Here is a 20,394-nt window from a genome sequence, read left to right as displayed (position 1 = left end):
CTGAAACAAACACAAGGTCACAGAGAGCAGGTTTGGAAGGCTTCCCCGAGGAGTAGATATCCTCACTGAGGCTAAGGATGAGCTAAGAAAGCAAAGGTGAGAGTGAAAGGGCAAGGGTGGGGGTAGGGAGAGGGTTTCCTGGAAGGGGAGCAGTACTTGTTTAGGTCCCTAAGGAAACTAACATTCCACGTGGCTGGAGAGCATGGATGTTCGAAGATGGCACAAGATAAAACTGGGAAGGTGAGAGCAAAGGCCAGATGTTCCCAAGCTTTGTGCCCAAAAAAGTTCAGATTTTGTCCAAAGGGCAATGGGCAGCCACCAGCAGTTTTTGGTCAAAGACCATTTTGACCCAAATTTGCATTTTAGAAGAATCCCTCTCATGTCAGTGTGGAGAACAGGCTGAAGTGAGCAAGCCTGGAAGTAAGGAGGACAATTACAGGGTTCTCTTCATAAACCAGCCAGAGATGATGGGTGGCCTGGCCTGAGGAGCAACAGTGGGGTGGAAATCATGGACCAGACTTGGGAGACAGAGTTGATATAACTCAGAGATTGATTATGAGAGCATGAGGAGAAAGACAAGAGGTGTTACTGATGAACTTGGAGTGCCCTGATCTCCTACTCCTTTCGACTTAATTCTCTCATTAGTCCTCATCGACCATCTAGGCACCTTCTTACCTGCTGCCCCCAGCACTCTGGTTTAGTACAGCATATTGTATGATGGTGAGAAGTTGTATGTCCTTCTTCCTTGTTGTGTTGGGCAGGGACCTGTATCAGTCAGGGTCAAATTAGGAGATGGAAGCCACACAGTAATTTTAACAGCTAAATTTTAATGTGTAGAATTATTAACTGTAACAAGGGATTTGAGTAATGAGGGGTTGGCTGGTAAAAAGTAAAGAGAACTCTATGTGGCGCCTGGGTGGCTCAGTCGGTTAAGCGTCTGCCTTCGGCTCAGGTCATGATCCCGGAGTCCTAGGATCGAGTCCCACATCGGGCTCCCTATTCCGTGGGGAGCCTGCTTCTCCCTCTGCCTCTGCTCCTCTCTCTCTCTCATGAATAAATAAATAAAGCTTAAAAAAAAACAAGTAGGGGCGCTTGGGTGGCTCAGTCGTTGAGCGTCTGCCTTCGGCTCAGGTCATGATCTCAGGGTCCTGGGATCGAGCCCCACATTGGGCTCCCTGCTCAGTGGGAAGCCTACTTCTCCCTCTCCCACCCCCCCTGCTTGTGTTCCCTCTCTCACTGTCTCTGTTTGTGTCAAAATAATAAATAAAAATCTTAAAAAAAAAAAAAGTAAAGAGAACCCTAAAGAACATAGGATCAGCAGATATAAAGTTCATAGACCACCTCTGACGCTGACGTAGAGCACCCAGGCTGAGAACCGACCTTGCTGGAGAGGACATGGCTGTGGGTGATTGGATGGCACAGAAGTTGCGTGGTGCTGTGCAATAGTAGTTGCTAGAAATTTGCCCTCCAGAATTTGCTGGAAACCTACCTTCTGAGCTGCCAAAGAAAGTCTTCACAGAAAGGTGTCTCACTGGAGGCACCCAGCTACAAAGCCAACCAAAGGGTATTTCCGGGAGAAACTACCTGGCTCCTGGGTGTTGCTAACCACTGTTACTGTAGGAGCCAAGTTCTGGAGGAGCTACATGAGCTGCAGAGCCATGGTGCTGGAAAAGTCATCTGCACTGCAAGAGCTGGGCACTGAGGAATCCATGCATACTGCAGGAGCCTGCTGGAATACACCAGAATAGGAAGGAAAACCCCTTCCTCATGCAATTGCTCTCCAGAGCTCACAGCTGGCAAAGCTTAACATTGTACCACCTGACAAAGGAAAAATTACTTTTATAGGGTCCAGCTCCATTTTTGCACAGCAAGCAATGAAGAGTGAATGTGGAACCAAGAAGCAGTAAATGTGTAAACAGCAAGACCCCTTCCTGTTGATCATAGCTGCTGGAGTACCACACAGGCTAGAAATCAACATGTCAAGGAAGGTTCAGAATGAAGAAGTGTATAGTCAAGTCCTTTGCCCATTTTTATTTTATTATTTAAAAAAAAATTTTTTTTTAAAGATTTTATTTTATTTATTTGAGAGAGAGAGAATGAGAGACAGAGAGCATGAGAGGGAGGAGGGTCAGAGGGAGAAGCAGACTCCCTGCCGAGCAGGGAGCCCGATGCGGGACTCGATCCAGGGACTCCAGGATCAGGACCTGAGCCGAAGGCAGTCACTTAACCAACTGAGCCACCAGGCACCCGCTAACTGCCCTTTTATATATTTAATCATGATTAGGCTGATCAGTATGGGTGACTGGCATGGTAAGGCCATGTCTGCTGGGGTGTCAAAATCATTGTACCTAGGACTTTAGTCAATTCTTTTTTTTTTTTTAAAGATTTTTTTATTTATTCATTTGAGACACAGAGATAGAGAGAGAGAGAGAGAGAGCATGAGCAGGGAGAGAGGCAGAGGGAGAGGGAGAAGCAGGCTCCCCGCTGAGCAGGGAGCCCAATGCGGGACTCGATCCAGGGACTCCAGGATCATGACCTGAGCCGAAGGCAGACGCTTAACCATCTGAGCCACCCAGGCGCCCCAACCAGTCAGCTTTCTTTCTTTTTTTTTTTTTTTAATATTTTATTTATTTATTTGAGAGAGAGAGAATGAGATAGAGAGAGAGAGCATGAGAGGGGGGAGGGTCAGAGAGAGAAGCAGGCTCCTCACTGAGCAGGGAGCCCGATGCAGGACTCGATCCCAGGACTCCAGGATCATGACCTGAGCCGAAGGCAGTCGCTTAACCAACTGAGCCACCCAGGCACCCCCTTTGCCCATTTTTAAACTGGGTTGTTTTTGTTGTTGGTGATGAGGAGTTTTACACATTCTGGATCTAAATCCCTTCTCAGATACATGGTTTGCAAATATTTTCTCCCATTATGTAGGTTGTTTTTTCACTCTCTTGATAGTGCCCTTTGATGCACAAAAGTTTTCAATTTTAATGAAGTTCAACTTACCTATTTTTTCTTTTGTTGCCTGTGCTTTTTAGGGTCATATCCAAGAAATCATTGCCAAATCCAATGTCATGAACTTACCCCCTATGTTTGCTTCTAAGACTTTTATAAAGTCTGGTCTCATGTCTAGGTCTTTGATTTACTTTAAGTTAATTTTTGTATATGATGTAAGGTAAGGGTCCAACTTCATTCTTTTGCATGTGAATATCCTGTTTACCCAGCACCATCTGCTAAAAACCACTTGACCATATATGCTTATTTCTGGGCTCTCTCTTCAATTCCATTGGTCTGTATGCCGGCCTTTATTCCAGTACCATACTGTTTTGATTACTTTAGCATCATAGTTTGTTTTGAAATCAGGGAGTATGAGTCCTCCAAATTTTTTTTTTCCAAGACTGTTTTGACTGTTCAGGATCCTCAGGATCGGCTTTTTCTATTTCTGAAAAAAAAAAAAAAAAGTCACTGTGTTGTGATAGGGATGGCATGGAATCCGCAGATCACTTTGGGTAGTATGGAAATCTTAACAATATGAAGTCTTCTAATACATGAATTTGTTTTTCTATTTTTTTACATCTTCTTTAATTAAAAAAAATTTTTTTTTAAGATTTTATTTTTAGTAATCTCTACACCCAATGTGGGGCTCAAACCTACAACCCTAAGATCAAGAGTCACATGTTCTACTGACTGAGCCAGCCAGGGCCCCTATTTACATCTACTTTAAATTTTCAGCTATGTTTTGTAGTTTCCAGTGTGCAAATCTTCTGCCTCCTTGATCAAACCTGTTCCCAAGTATTTTATTCTTTTTGATGCTATTATAAATGGAATTTTCTTAATTTTCTTTTCAGGTTGTTCATTGTTGATGAAAAATGTGACTGATATTTTTTTTTTTTTTTTTTTTTTATTCATGAGAGACAGAGCGAGAGAGAAAGGCAGAGGGAGAAACAGGCTCCCAAGGAGCAGGGAGCCCGATGCGGGACTTGATTCCAGGACCCTGAGATCATGACCTGAGCCGAAGGCAGATGCTTAACCATCTGAGCCACCCAGGCGCCCGTGACTGATATTTCAATGTTGATTTTTCATTCTGTAATTTTGCTGAATTTATTAGTTATAACAGTTTTTTTTGTATGTATGTGTGGACTCTTTAGACTTTTCTACATATAAGATCATGTTATCTGCAAACAAGAATAATTTTACTGCTTCCTTTCCAATATATATGCCTTTTATTTCTTTTTCTTGCCTAATTGTTCTGGCTAGAACTTCCAACACTGTAATGAATAGAAGTGGTAAAAGCAGGCATCCTTGTCCTGTTCATGATCTTAGGGGGGGAGTTTTCAGTCTTTTACCATTGAGTGTAATGTTAGTTGTGGGTTTTTCACATACGGCGTTTTTTACATTGAGGAAGTTTCTATTCCTAGCTTGCCAAGTCTTTAATCATAAAAGGGTGATGAATCTTCACAAATGTTTTTTCTGCATCAACTGAAATGGTCATATGGTTTATTTTTTTCTATTCTGTTAATTTTCTTTTTTTTTATTAAAGTATAACTGACATATGACATTATGTAAGTTTTAGGTGTAAAACACAACAATTTGATATTTGTTTACACTGTGAAATGATCACCACAATAAATTTAGTTAACATCCGTCATCATACATAATTACAAAAATTTTTTTTCTTGTGAGGAGAACTTTTAAGATCTACTCTCTTAGCAACTTTCAAATATGCAACACAGTATTATTAACCATAGTCACCATGATAGACATTACATCTCCATGACTTATTTATTTTATAACTGGAAGTTTGTTGATTTTCTTACACTGAAACATCCTTGCATTCCAGGAACAAATCCCACTTGGTCTTGGTCTATAATCCTATTAATATGCTGCTACTAGCAAATTTTGTTGAGGATTTTTGCACCAATGTCCATAAAAGATATTGGTTTATAGTTTTCTTATAGTGTCTATCTGGCCATTTGTGAGGGTAATGCTGACCTAATTGAATGAAGTAGGAATGTTTCTTCCTCTTTAGTTTTTGGAAAGAGCTTGAGAAGGACTGGTGTTGATTCTCTTTTTTTTTTTTCTTTTTTTAAAGATTTTATTTATTTATTTGAGAGAGAATGAGAGAGAGCACATGAGAGGGGGGAGAGTCAGAGGGAGAAGCAGACTCCCTGCCGAGCAGGGAGCCCGATGCGGGACTCGATCCAGGGACTCCAGGATCATGACCTGAGCCGAAGGCAGTCGCTTAACCAACTGAGCCACCCAGGCGCCCTGGTGTTGATTCTCTTAAGGTTAGTAGAATTCACCAGTGAACCCATCTGGTCAAGGACTTTTCTTTGTTAGGAGGTGTTTGATTACTGATTGAATCTTCTTACTAGTCATTAATTTATTCAGCTTTTCTATTTCTTCATGATTCAGTCTTGATAGGTCTGTGTTTCTAGGGATTTGTCCATTTCACCTAGGTTATCCCATTTGCTGGTGTAAAATTGTTCATAGTACTCTCAGAGTTTTTCTTTTAATTTCTTTTAGATTGGTAAAATGTCTCCCCTCTCATTTCTGATTTTAGTAGTTTGAGTCTCCTCTTTTTTTTCTTAGTCAATCTAGCTAAATGTTTGTCCACTTTGTTGATCTTTTCCCAAGAACCAACCTTTGGTTTGGCTTATTTTCTCTATCGTTTTTCTATTCCCTTTTTTATTTATATCCACTCTAATCTCTAACATTTCCTTCTGCTAGCTTGGGGTATAATTTGCTCTCCTTTTTCTGGTTCTTTACAATGTAAAGTTCGGTTGTTGATTTGAGTCCTTTCTTATTTCATGTATATGTTTACAGCCATAAATTTCCTCCCTTAGCACTACTTTTTCTGCATCCCTTAAGTTTTGGTATATTGTTATTCTGTTTTCATTTTTCTCAAGGTGTTTTCTAATTTCCCTTGTGATTTTTTTCTTTGATCCATCAGTTGTTTAAGAGTTTATAGTTAATTTCAACATATTTGTGGATTTTCCAATCTTCTCTCTGTTATTATTTTCTAGCATCATTCCACTGTAATCAGAAAAGAAATTATGTATGATTTCAATTAAGATTTGTTTTGTGGTCTAACATATGGTCTATCCTGGAGAATGTTCCATGGGCATTTGAGAAAAATGTGTATTCTGCTGTTGTTGGTTTAACTGTTCTATACATGTCTGTTAGGTTTAATTGGTTTACATTGTTGTACAAGTCTCTCTCTTTTTTTTGAGTAGACTCCATGCCCAGTGTGGAGTCCAATGCAGGGCTTGAACTCACAACCCTGAGATCAAGACCTGAGCTGAAATCAAGAGTTAGATCCTTAACCAGCTGAGGCACCCCAAGTCTTCTATTTTCTTATTGATCTTTTTTCTGGTTGTTCTATCCATTGCAAGTGGGTATTGGTATGTCCAGCTATTATTGTAAAGCTGTTTATTTCTCCTTCAACTCTATCATTGTTTGCTTCATATACTTTGGATCTCTGGTATTTTATACATGTATGTTTATAATTATTCTATCTTCTTGTGAATTTATCCTTTTATCAATATAAATGTCCTTCTTTGTCACTTGCAACAATTACTGACTTAAAGTCTTTTTTGTCTGATATTAGTATAGCTACCCCAGCTCTCTTCTGGTTACCATTTAAAAAAAGATTTTATTTATTTATTTAAGAAATAGAAACAGCACAAGCTGGTGAGAGAGGCAGAGGGAGAGGGAGAAGCAGACTCCCTTCTGGGCAGAGAGCCTGACATGGGGCTCGATCCCAGGGTCCTGGGATCATGACCTGAGCAGAAGGCAGACACTTAACTGACTGAGCCACCCAGGTGCCCCTCTTCTGGTCTCTTTTTCCATCCTTTCATTTTCAACCTATTTGTGTCCTTAGATCTAAAACAAATATCTTGGGGGGTGTCTGCAGGGAGCCTGCTTCTCCCTCTCCCTCTGCCCCTCCTCCCTGGTCTTGCTCTCTCTCTTAAACAAAAAAAATATTTTAAAGATAGAAGTACATAAAAGATTACATGAAGTCAATCAAAGGCAAACTTTAAGAACGAAGACCAAAAAGACTAAAAACTTGTATGATGGGCTGCAGAATAAATCAAGCACATCCTTGCTAATTTCAAAACTACCCGTTCTTTATTGGTGAAAACATGAATCCAGATGGAATGGTTGCTCTGCTGGACTATTGTGAGGATGGTGTGACTCCACGTATGATTTTCTTTAAGAATGGTTTAGAAATGGAAAAATGTCAACTAATTTGGCTATTGCTTTGGATGTATCACTTGTTGTCATAACTGGCTGCTGCTCTTCATCCACACAACACCAGGACTTAGACACCTGATGTCATCTTAAACTCTTCATTAACTTGACTTTGATTTATTTGGATGGAGGCACTGTTTTCAAGAAAAAAAAAAGTCATGTACGTTGTCTAAAAATAAAATGCATTTAAACTCAAAAATAAAATAAAATATAGGATATAGTTGGCTCATTAAAAAAAAAAATCCATTCTGCCGGGGCACCTGTGTGGCTCAGTTGGTTAAGCGTCTGCCTTCGGCTCAGGTCATGATCTTGGGGTCCTGGGATCGGGCTCCCTGCTCAGCAGGGAGCCTGCTTCTCCCTCGTGTTCTCTCTGTCTCAAATAAATAAATAAAATCTTTAAAAAATCTATTTTGCCAATCTTTGTCTTTTGATTAGGGAGTTTTGTCCATTTATGTTTAAAGTAATTGCTGAAAGGGAAGTACTTACTTTTATCATTTTGTTATTTGTTTTTTTATGTGTTATAGAAAATTACACATATTATGGCTTTTTTTGTTCCTCATCTCCTTTATTATGGCTTTCCTTTATGTTTAATTTTTTTGTAGTGACACTTTTTTATTTTTTTAAAGATTTTATTTATTTATTTGACAGAGACAGAGATAGCGAGAGCAGGAACACAAGCAGTGGGAGTGGGAGAGGGAGAAGCAGGCTTCCCCTCAAGGTGGGAGCCCGATGTGGGACTCGATCCCAGGACCCTGGGATCATGACCTGAGCTGAAGGCAGACGCTTAACGACTAAGCCACCCAGGCGCCCTGTAGTGACACTTTTGATTCCCTTCTCCTTTCCTTTTGTATTCTATAAATATTTTCTTTGTGGTTACCATGGGGATTGCATATCAAAGTTATAACAATCTATTTCAAATTGATACCAACTTGACTTCAATCACATACAATCAAAAACTGCTCTGGATACAACTAACACTATCTGTTATTGATATGACAAATTACATCTTTATGTATCATATACCCATTGACATAGATTTATATATAATTATCCCCATGCACTTGTCTGTTAAATCCTGTAGAATATAAAAAGTTGAGTTACAAACCAAAATTATAACAATACTGGTTTTTATATTTGCCCATGTATTTACCATTCACAGAGATCTTTAAATCTTTATATGGCTACAAGTTACTGTCTAGAACACTTTCACTGTAACCTATAGGGCTCTCTGTAGCATTTATTGGAAGACAGGTCCCTTAGCTTTTATTCATCTGGAAATGTCTTATTTTCTCCCTCATTTTTGCTGGGTATGGAGTTCTCAGTTGACAGGTTTTTTTCCTTAGAGCACTTTAAATATTTAATCCCACTCCTTTTGGGCTTCCAAAGTTCTTGCTGATAAATTGGCTGCAAATTTTTTTTAAAGATTTTAAAGTAATCTCTACACCCAATGTGGGGCTTGATCCCACAACCCCAAGATCAAGAGTCTCATGCTCCACTGACTGAGCCAGCCATGTGCCCAGGCTGCAAATTTTATTGAGGATCTCTTGCACATGATGAATCACTTTTCTCTCACTGCTTTGTCTTCTCTTTTGATAGTTTGATTATAATTTGTTGTGGTGTAATCTCTTTGGGTTTAATCCTATTTGGAGTCACTGAGCTTCTTGGACTTGTAGACCCATATATTTCCTCAAATTTGTGAAGTTCTTGGTCATTATTTCTTCAAATAATCTCTGCCTCTTTCTTCCTCATGTCTCCTTCTGGAACTCCCATAATGCATATATTGATCCGTTTGATGATACCCCAAATGTTCCTTTAGCTCTGTTCACAATTCTTCATTTCTCTCCTCAGATTGGATAATTCCATATGTCCTATCTTCAAGTTCACTGATTCTTTGCCTGCTCAACATCTGCTGTTGAGCCCCTCTAATTAATTTTAAATTGTTATTGTATTTTTTAGCTCAAGATTTTTTTAGTTCCTTTTTATAATTCCTACCCCTTTTTGATATTCTCATTTTGTTCACATATAATATTCATGATTTCCTTTAGCTTTTTGTGTTTTTATTTAGCTCTTTCGGGGTATTTAAAGATAGTTTTTTTTTTAAAGTCTTTATCTAGTAAGTCTGATGCTGTGCTTTTTCAGGGATAGTTTCTGCCAGTTTATTTTCTTCCTTAAATGGGTCATGTTTTCCTGTTTCTTTGTATGTTTGTAATTCTGTTGGTGTTGAAAATTGGGCATAAAAAGAACCCATCTCTCCTAGTCTTTGCAGACTGGTATTGCACTCAAGCATTCCTTCTCTAGTTATCTGGCTCTTCTCTAGACCTTGAGATCAGCTTGAGGTCCCTTCTGAGTAATGTCTTCCCTCAGCTTGTGTGGCTTTACTAATTCCCCCATATACATGGCTACGTTTGAATGTCTTAATTTTCCACAGACTCATCCAGCTTCTCGGGGCTCTAGATAATCTCTTCCCTCAGGCATCTGTAGGTCTGTAGTCCCTCTGCAGCTTACTTGAGCAGTGCCCACCACTTTTCCACCTGAGCTTTGGGTTAGACAAAGCAGATACAAGTCCTTCAGTCCCCAGGCAGGTTAGACTGTTACAAGTAAGATCTGCTCAGGGAGCCTGGGTGGTTCAGTCATTAAGCGTCTGCCTTCGGCTCAGGTCATAATCCCAAGGTCCTGAGATCAAGCCCCACATCAGGCTTCCTGCTCAGCGGGAAGCCTGCTTCTCCCTCTCCCACTCCCTCTACTTGTGTTCCCTCTCTCGCTGTCTCTGTCTCTCCATCAAATAAATAAATAAAATCTTAAAAAAAAAAAAAAAAGCAAGTAAGTTCTGCTCTGCTCTCTCTGGTTTGAAGGAGGGAATTGCGGACTGGACTGCTGCCTCTTTCTGGCCAAGACCATTGCTATGCCATGAAAGGTGTGGGGCAAGGACAAGTAAAAACAGTATAAAATTTCCTACTGTTTTGAATGTGATTTTTTCTTGATTGGGTATTTATTTTAACTGTTTACCAGAACTCCTACAGGATTATTTTAGCCAGTCTCTGGGTGGTTTTGTTTTGTTTGGTTTTTGTTTATTTGTTTGTTTGTTTTAATGTCTTGTGTGGGAACAAGAGTTTGGAGCTTCCTAAGCTACTAATTGCTCATGTCACTTTTGGTGTCTTCATTTTGCCCTTTGCTCCAATACGACCTCCTCAAAAAGAACTTCTGTGTCTAAAATATCACATTCATGACATTTTCATGCTGCATATTTCTTAATTGCACTTATCACTGAGAGATCATATATTACATATTTTTTATGGTCTGCCTCTCCTAGAATAAAATGCATGAGAGCAGGGAACTTTATCCTAAAAGTCTAAAACAATATCTAGCACATGATACACGTTTAGTAAATATATTTTGAATGAATGAATGAGGTTTAAATTATTTAAATTTCACTCACTTTCATTAACAGTTTTTAATGGTTTTGGTTGTTTATACATACATATATGTATTTATTTAATAGGCATATATTTTATACCTACTGTGAGCTGGAGACAGGGGTGGGGGCAAAGGTGTTTCTAATCTTATAGGGGAGCTAGAAAAATCCACAAGTAATGCAAATGCATGAATAAATGGGGAAGAGAAAGAAGTGTGGAATATAAGCTGTAGTCACCTCTGAGTTTGCGAATGACTGGGCTGAATCTCCATTTTTCTTTCCACTACCTTATGAGGTAGTTGCCATAATTCTTTAGAAAGTGATGAGATAGGGCGCCTGGGTGGCTCAGTTGGTTAAGCGACTGCCTTCGGCCCAGGTCATGATCCTGGAGTCCTTGGATCGAGTCCCGCATCGGACTCCCTGCTCGGCAGGGAGTCTGCTTCTCCCTCTAACCCTCCCCCCTCTCATGTGCTCTCTCATTCTCTCTCTCTCAAATAAATAAATAAAATCTTAAAAAAAAAAAAAAAGAAAGTGATGAGATAGAGCTTTATAAACTGTGTGTGCATGGTTATGCTAACATGAAGAATTAAAGTCTGCTCCTGGAGTATGATTGTTAGTTGTTTAATCCCCTGGATCTGGAGTCAAACCACTAAATAAGGTACAAAGTCCACTTTAAAATCTTACTGCAATGATATCATCAGAATCAATTCAGAGTTCTGGGGCAAGAGAGCAAGACAGATGGTGGCACCTGCTTTTAAATATCATCTCAGAAGCAAGGAGGGCAGGAATGTTTAGCAATCTGTGAACCAACAAGTAAGGAGTTTATATGAAGAGGCATAGTAATATGGAAGAGACAATTACCTAGGGATCAGAAGATCTCACTCTTAGCCTGGCTCTGCTTTTTTTTTTTTTTTTTAAGATTTTATTTATTTATTTGACACAGAAAGACACAGCAAGAGAGGGAACACAAGCAGGGGGAGTGGGAGAGGGAGAAGCAGGTTTCCCGCCGAGCAGGGAGCCCGATGCGGGGCTCGATCCCAGGACCCTGGGATCATGACCTGAGCCGAAGGCAGACGTTTAACGACTGAGCCACCCAGGCGCCCCCTGGCTCTGCTTTCTATTAGTTATATAACCTTGGGGAAGTTGTTAAACTGTTTCTTCATCAGGAAAATTGGGACAGTAATATTTCACAGGGCTTTTGTAAAGACCAAGAAACATAATACATACCTTAAGATTGTTGTGTCTAAATCCATTCTCTACACTAAAAAGATCAAGGACTCCTTGGGGAAATGGCTGATTCCAGGTCTGGGGCATACAATGTATAGGATGAGCCTGGTTGGACATCTTGGTTTACCAGAAAACAAAGGCATTCTCCAAGACTACTAGATTAATGCCAACAGAACATAGGAATTACATGAAGGAGCTCCCACTGGCCAAAGATGGAACAATTTGAGCATTAAAAAAATTATAAAAATGAATGAAATGGATTGAACACATTGTGTTTTAAAAAGAGCCATGTCCATCAGAACCCTGAAAACCCATCTTTTTTTTTTTTTTTAAAGATTTATTTATTTATTTATTTGACAGAGAGAGACACAGCGAGAGAGGGAACACAAGCAGGGGGAGTGGGAGAGGGAGAAGCAGGCTTCCCGCGGAGCAGGGAGCCCGATGTGGGGCTCGATCCCAGGACCCTGGGATCATGACCCGAGCCGAAGGCAGACGCCCAATGACCGAACCACCCACACGCCCCTGAAAACCCATCTTTAAAAGGGAATTAGGGGCACCTGGCTGGCTCAGTTGGAAGAGCATGTGACTCTTGAGCTCTGAGTCATGGGTTCGAGCTCCACATTGGGTGTAGAGATTAAACAAACAAACAAACTTTAAAAAATTAAAGGGAATTAAACATTTGTTTTGTCTTTCTTGTCATAATGTATTTCAGGGTAACCAAATGGCCTAGGTTCATGAAAGAAAGAATTCTAGCAAATAAATGTGGAAGGAATGATTGAATTAGAAAATTACATTTCATAGCCCATAATGAAATAATAGCAAATGAACATAATAGCAAATAAAGCAATGAACTATAGATGAAATCATTAGGAAATTTCAAGGAAAGGCTGTTACCACCTGAGTTCACTGATAAGTCATAACATCACTAAAATTGAGACAATGAACTATGGTGGATATCCTGGTGTGATGCCAACACACTTTACTTCCTAGGAAGTTTTCTTGCCCCCAACATTGAATCTGAGTATAAACAAGCCTCTAGATCCAACCTCAATTTATAGGAAATATGGAAGAGAGAGGAACAAGTTAAATGACACCACAAAGAAGCAGACAAATCCACGAAGTGGGACATTTTACAGGACAACTGACCCAGTTTCTGCAACAAGTCAATGTCAGGGGAAAATGAAAAGGACAGGGAGACTGCCCTAGAATATGAGACTTCCAAGCAAGCTTCATGTATAGATTTCATGTATATTCTGAACTGTATTCTGATGTCTTTTAGACAATCAGAGAAATGTTCTGGACTGGGTATTAGCTAATAACAGGGGTGGTTGATTTTGTCAGGTGTGAAAATAACACTGCAATAAGTCTAGTTTTGTAGAGCTGTATATGGAGAAATATAGGGGTGAGATGACATTAGGTCTGCAGCAGAGGAAAACAGAAAGGGATATATATAAAGCAAATGTGACAGGATCTTGATAATTGTTGAATCCGTGTGATGGGATATGGGAGTTCATTGTTCTATTCTTTGCACTTTTAAGATATCTGAGTATTTTCATAACAAACTGAAAAGATTTTTTTCAAAAAGATCATGCGTGGGAGAACAGTAAAAGGATAAATATTAGTTTCTCTTTTTCGCAATAGCAAATGTAAGACGTGGGTGGAAGAGAAAATCCTCTCGGTATTTTATTAAAAACACTCTCCCGGGACTTGTTCATTTAAGGAACCACCAAAATTGCCCTCAGAGCGTGGTATGTAGGCCACGCCCCACCAGGGATAGGTCTTCACAGTGCCGAAGAAAAAAATCTCAAATCGGCAACAAACTCAGCAAGATCGAATATCTGGGAAGGCCTTTTTTTTTTTTTAAGTAGGGAATTATTTTTGATCTATTAAAAAGAAAATCCCCGAGACGATAGCTGCAATTTTTGTGGGAAGAGAATTATCTGGGCTAGTTAAACCTCACCCAAACGAAGGCGTTCTTCGCAGTAACTCCCTGAGAGCAGCGTTTGGAGAGACAGTTAACTAGGTAATGAGACCTGGGAGTCGCCGCGGAGCCTGGGGTGCCGCGGAGCGCAAAGACTCCCGCCCTGCGCTGCAGCTGCCGCCTCGGCGAGGGGGGAGACCCGGCCTTTTCGGGCGCCGTCACCCGGCCTGATTGCTCTCGCACCCCCGGGCTAGCCCGCGGGGGCCGGACACAGCTAAGTCCCCTGCACCGCCGCTCCCTACTCCGGGCCCTCACCCCAAATTGCCGGCGCGCCAAGCTAACAAGTTTGGCGTCCCCTGACCGGAGGACCTGGGCACCCGCGAATAATGCGAAATCGCGCGCCGTTCCAGGCTCTGTAGCAGGCCTTTATAATCTCTCGCTTAATACCATTCATTCATACTCCTTACCAAAAACGGGGACGGCGGGAAGGAAAAAGAGCTAATGTATGTGTGGCCTTTCCAGCCTCAAGTACTTTTAGCGCTTTGATGGCTTTCCTTTCAATCTTTTATATAGGTAGATGTTTTAAAAATACGTTACTGGAATACCAGAGATAGTCTTCAAAGCGAATTTTTCACTTTACATCATTACTGAGCACTTTCTCATGTCATCAACAGCCTAACAAATTACGGCCGATAAAAGTCCTCCGGAGGAATGCATGGCCCGTGTTCTTTAAGCAGTCCCTCACTGTTGTTGACACTTGGGTAGTTTTCCACTTCGGGCCGACAGATACCAAAATGTTCAGTCGGATTTTGCCAAACGCCCCTCTCCCGCCAGCAGCGCACAGGCTGCCAGAGAAAAGCGTCACGCTTCCTGGGACCGCAGTGCCGGAGCCTGGCGTGCGCCTCCTTCCGGGCTCTGTGACGTCACCCGTCAGCCCCACCCCCGCGGGCAGAGCCAATCGAAACGCGGGGCAGGTCCCTCCAGAAGCGCGCGCGCGGGCGGGCGGCCCCGGGGCGTGGCGCGATGGACGCGCTCCTTCTCAGCGCCCAGGCTCGGCTCCAGCCGCAGCCGCCCGAGCGGTGGCCGCCCGTGAGCTCCGAGGACGAGCTCTGCGAGTGCCTGGATTACTACTACCTGCGCGACTTCCCGGCCTGCGGGGCCGGGCGCAGCAAGGGTCGGACGCGGCGCGAGCGGGAACTGCGCACCAACTGGCCAGTGCCCGGCGGCCACGAGCGCAAGATCGCGCAGAAGCTCCTCAACGGCCAGCGCAAGCGGCGCCAGCGCCAGCTGCAGCCCCGGGCGCGCACTCGGCTCGGCTGAGCGCAGGTGCGTGCGGGCTGCAAGCGGCCGGAGCCCTGGGAAGCCCCGCGAGCACCCTGGCCGCCCGCGCGCCTCTCGCGTCGGCCGTCTGCAGCCGGGCAGTGTCGCCCCCTTCCGAGGCAGCTCCTCGTTGGCGAGTCACAGCTGGACCCCCTAAACGCCCAGCTCATCTCTGGGCTGCAGTCAGAATAGTGTAAACCGCTACCTTTTGGATTTTGTAGTTGGGGGAAGAGGCTAGGAAATGCAGAAAACATCTTTTTAAAAAATATAAGTGAAGAATTTACTTCCAGTGCCTATGCATGGGCTAAAGAGAATAATTTTATTTTTTTGTCAGTTTTCTGCAGGATACCCGAAGGCCCTGATAAAAGTATTTTCTCTGACTCCAGCTGTAACTGTGGTCGTAAGGGGGAGAATCCGTGTTGGTCGACATGACTTCTTTTCGACATCGCTTAAGTTTACCGCTTCAGTATCTTTTCCTTACTGATTGTTAATTAAGTAACATCCAAGTGTCCAAGTGGGTATGCCTTTTTAGGGTTTTTAATTAAAAGCAGCAAGAACGGCATTTGAACTCTTTTGGTGGTTTTGTTTTTTGTCTTTTTCAGTTGCTACGGTAACACGTTTCAAGTCCGCAAATGAACAAATAAGTTCATCTTACGTGTAAACAAGATGAATAGGGGGGAACAAAGATAGGAATCTGTACAAGATTTCATAGATGTGGTGTGCAAGTTTAATATTTGCCAGAACAGGAATATTTTCCGTTGTAATAGTGTATATTGAACATTTGCTAGGTTCTCTGCAATGTTGATCTCACAACAAGCCTTTCAGGTGGACGCTGCTATCTCCCATTTTATAGAGGGGATTCTGAGGCAAAGGAGTTCAAGTCACTTTTCAGAGGTCATACAGCTAGCTGCAAAGGACACCAGGGATAGCAGATACTCGAAAGCATTCCCTCCTTCCAGCATCACAGTTTTCTTCTATCATATGCAAGATTCTGTTCAGAACCACCCACAAACTCCACGTTCAAAGACAAGAGTTGAGTTGTGGCTTAAAAATTATACACACAATGTCAGTGTCATGGTGGCTGTCCTTTCTCTTCAGCCTGCATTCCGTTAGGCCTCTGTGCCCAGTGGTGAGTCCTTCTAAGGAGAGAAGAGTGCTGTGTACTGGAAGGAGCAACCTGAATTTTAATCCTCACTATGACTATTCATCGCTGTGGCTTTCGGCACACTTCTGAGGTAACTACTTTCAAGTTACACCACGCTTCTGGTTTCTCATTTGTAAAATGGGAATGATACCGGATTACCGTACCAAACTATGGATTATAGATTAAATATATAAATCATATCACACAGTTAAGGGCCCGGCACATGGCACATAAGAGGAACTCAATAAATAGCAACTATTTTTAAGTTTACAGAACACAATCCCTTCTTCCTCTCTAGTCAAAGTGTTATATTCTTCATTTACTATATTCAGAAGAATGAATAGAGTTTGCTATAGTAGGAGTCCTGGCTTTGACGAGTCAAACACCTGTATGAACTTGGGCAAGCTGCTTAAACTCTTAAGTTATCTGTCCCTTATCTATAAAATGGGTATAATACTGTACCTATTTCAAGAGCTCTTGTGAGGTGTCGGGCGCCTGGGTGGCTCAGTTGGTTGAGCGACTGCCTTCGGCTCAGGTCATGATCCTGGAGTCCCGGGATCGAGTCCCTCATCCGGCTCCCTGCTCCGCGGGGAGTCTGCTTCTCCCTCTGACCCTCTTCCCTCTCGTGCTCTCTATCTCTCATTCTCTCTCTCTCAAATAAATAAATAAAATCTTAAAAAAAGAAAGTTCTTGTGAGGTGTAAATAAAATAATACATGTAAAGCTCTTAGTGCCTGGTATATAACCGGCCCTCACATGATTAGTATATGTGCTGCTGAAGCAAGCACAGCACTTACATCATTAGTAATGTTTCCATTGCCACTGTCTTGGCCTTCAGGATTTTTCCTTACTCCTACTCTCCTGCTGTGTTTCAGAGATACCATGTCCAGATTAATCTTCCTGAAGACCATTTTAAACATTAAAAAAAAACCCTCAAGGACTGCTCTAACCCTGTAGGATAAAAAGCCTAGATTCCTTACATTGTGCTGGAAATCATCTATTAGATTTTCTTCAATTTTGTACCACAACTTCCAAAAACACACTTGGTACTTGACACAGATCTTCTGTCCTGTCCTCACCATATTCGATTCTGCTTCTTCATGTGAATCTGTGCTGTCCTACTTAGCATGCCCTTTTCCCCTTTATCATTTTAATCTTTCTAAAATAAATTCCACCTGTACTTAAGTGCCACTTTCTCTCCGAATCTTTCACCCACAGTGAATATCCATCCCTTTGAAATCCATAGAACTTCATTTAAACACCACCTAACCACTTGTGTATATAGTATTTTGTATTTTTTTTTTAAGATTTTATTTATTTGACAGAGAGAGCACAAGCAGAGGGAGAGGGAGAAGCAGGCCTCCCACTGAGCAGGGAGTCCGATGCAGAACTCGATCCCAGGGCCCTGAGATCATGACCTGAGCCAAAGGCAGCCACTTAACAGACTGAGCCACCCAGGCATCCCATATTTTGTATTTTTAGATCAACAGTTAAAAATTCATTCATTGGTTCATTCTTTTTTGTCTGGTATGTGCAAGGCACCGCATTCACATAAGTATGTCTTAGTTATCCAATGGAAAAAATTAGATTTAGAGTGTAAGGACCTTAGTGTAAGGACCTTAGGGCTAATGTCAGTTCGTACACAATTCCCAATTCATCACAATCCCAGACAGACATAAGCCATGTTAAAGCAACACTCTGGGGGCGCCTGGGTGGCTCAGTTGTTGGGCGTCTGCCTTTGGCTCAGGTCGTGGTCCCAGGGTCCTGGGATCGAGCCCCGCGTCGGGCTCCCTGCTCCGCGGGAGGCCTGCTTCTCCCTCTCCTGCTCCCCCTGCTTGTGTTCCCTCTCATGCTGTCTCTCTCTCTGTCAAAAAAAAAAAAAAAAAAAAAAAAAGCAACACTCTGTAGGTGTTCTAACGAGATTTTGCTCACCTTAGATACTAAAACTTTCATAGTTTAAATATAGTAACTATAGAAATTGTGTATTAGTTACCTATTGCTGTGTAATAAATTACTCCAAAACCTAGTGGCTTACAGCAACAGATATTTATCTTAGTTTCCAGAGGTAAAGAATTCAGAAGTGGCTAACAGGGTGGTTTTAGCTTAGGGTCATGATGTTGGAGAGGAATTAGGCTCCACTTTTTGAAAGAAGTGTCAAAGAATCTGTGGACCTATTTTAAACCACCATGGTATGCTTAATTACTAAAACTTTGTTCATTTTAGACAAATTGGCAAATATGAACAGCAAAAACAATAACAAAAAAGGAAGCAATCACTATCCAATCGGTAACATCACTACTTAAGTGTACATAATTCAAGTCTCACAAATATCTATGAACTTTCTCAGAGTATAAACATACTATGTATACCTACTCTTCCATTTAATATATTGTGAAGATACTTTCATGTCAGGTATTCTTTCATAATATTTTAAATGGCTGTATAACATTTCATCATGTGTATGAATCATAACATATAATTCTATATTGTAGGACCCTTAAGTTATTTATTGATTTTCCCTATTTTATACAACTTGTTAAATGAACATCTTTATAGCTAATTTCTTTACACATTCATGACTGTTTCTTGAATTCCTAGATGTGGAATTTCTGGAACAGGTTTGCACAATTTTAAAACTTCTGGTACCTACTACCTGACTAGAATTTTATTGCAATCATCAGGGGTCCATTCATCCAAACATTGGTATCACATATATGTAACAATTCCTCCAAGAATTATTTGTTCAAATTTTGATCACTATATGTGAATTTGTTGAGAATGACTGAAATCACTATGGAATGAGAAGTTGTTACATAAATTTTACTAAAGAGGATCTTCAGCAGCCTATCTCGCCTGGGGGAAGCCATGGCCGCAAGTTAGAGCCGCATAGCCATTGGGTCCCCTCAGAACACAGTCATATAATTCTGGGCCCCTTTAACTGTGGTCAAGATATCAAGGGCTATTCAGTTTTGGAGGGCCATATTTTGAATTTGTGTAATAAAAGACTGTCTGTTGTCACTTTGTAGGGACCAAGGGAGTCCAAATCTAGGGACAATTTCTCTTAGCAAAGTTTTTGCCACCTCCATGGCTTTTTTACCCAAATCAGGAGCCTGGTGTAAACCCTGTATTACCTTCCATTGGTTATTTTTGGGTATAAAGATTTTTCCCTCATTATTAACAAGCCAGTCCTGTGCATTTCTTGGTCTGAATAGACTGGACTTACAGACTTTATTGGAGTTAAGGCTGGTAAAAGACTTAATATTTGTTTATTTTGTGCTGCCCGCTTGGCTGCACGGTCTAGTGAACTGTTTCCTTTAGATTCTAAGGTCATATTCTTTGATGTCCTTTGAGGTGAATTACAGCTACTTCCTTAGGTAGGTGTACAGCCTTAAGAGTAATAATTTCAGACCCATATTTGACTGGGGTGTTATGGCTTGATAATAACCCCCTTTTCTTCCAAATTGCTCCGTGGGGGACGCCTGGGTGGCTCAGTCGGTTAAGCGTCTGCCTTCGGCTCAGGTCACGATCCCAGAGTCCTGGGATCATCCCTCATGGGGCTCCTTGCTCAGCGGGGAGCCTGCTTCTCCCTCTGCCTGGTGCTCCCCCTGCTTTGTGTGCTCTCTTGTGATCTCTCTCTCACAAATAAATAAAGTCTTTATTAAAAAATTGCTCTGTGGGCATGTAGGACTAGGAAAGCATATTTGGAGTCAGTATAAATTAATTTTTAAGGCTTTGGCAATTGCAAGCACGAGTGAGCACCATAGCGTACCCAGCTTTTCTTATTCCCTTTTCTTTGAAACTATTGCCACCAGTAAACCAACTGTCATCGGCATTTTCAATAGGGGAATCTTTTAAATCTGGTTGACTAGAATAAGTAAGATCAATAACCTCTGAACAGTTATGCTCTATAGAAGTATGATGGTCAGGTCCAGGCATAAGGGTAGCTGGGTTTAAAGTCTGACAGGTTTCAAGTATTATTTAAGGCGTATCTATAAGCATAACCTGGTATTTAATAAGTTGGCCTCCCATCATCTATTGGTGGCCTTTGGTCTCTAAGATACTCTGGGCCTGATGAGAAGTCATTATAGTCAGGGGCTGTCCCATAGTGAGCTTTGAGGCTCCTTTT

The 20,394-nt window shown here is 41.5% G+C and overlaps 1 protein-coding gene across 2 annotated transcripts; it reads left to right on the top strand.

The window, feature by feature from the left end:
- Positions 1-14,808: 14,808 nt before the first annotated feature.
- NUPR2 (nuclear protein 2, transcriptional regulator) lies at positions 14,809-15,714 on the top strand. 2 transcript variants are annotated; one of them, XM_021700583.1, is made up of 2 exons: positions 14,809-15,131; positions 15,460-15,714. In XM_021700583.1, the coding sequence occupies exon 1, from the start codon at positions 14,829-14,831 to the stop codon at positions 15,123-15,125; it is 297 nt and encodes a 98-aa protein (XP_021556258.1). In that variant the 5' UTR covers positions 14,809-14,828; the 3' UTR covers positions 15,126-15,131; positions 15,460-15,714. The 2 variants fall into 2 exon arrangements, with proteins under 2 accessions (XP_021556258.1, XP_021556259.1); XM_021700584.1 differs by having other exon boundaries at positions 14,810-15,131; positions 15,470-15,681.
- The last annotated feature ends 4,680 nt before the right edge of the window (positions 15,715-20,394 follow it).

Source organism: Neomonachus schauinslandi, chromosome 5, assembly GCF_002201575.2.
Source record: "Neomonachus schauinslandi chromosome 5, ASM220157v2, whole genome shotgun sequence".
In the NCBI taxonomy this organism is placed as follows: Eukaryota; Metazoa; Chordata; class Mammalia; order Carnivora; family Phocidae; genus Neomonachus; species Neomonachus schauinslandi.
The sequence above is the reverse complement of the archived record's forward strand: the minus strand, read 5'-3'. Positions and strand labels throughout refer to the sequence as shown.

What these genes read in the sequence shown, in the direction of transcription:
- NUPR2 (XM_021700583.1), top strand. Translation starts at nt 14,829, where the DNA reads ATGGACGCGCTCCTTCTCAGCGCCCAGGCTCGGCTCCAGCCGCAGCCG.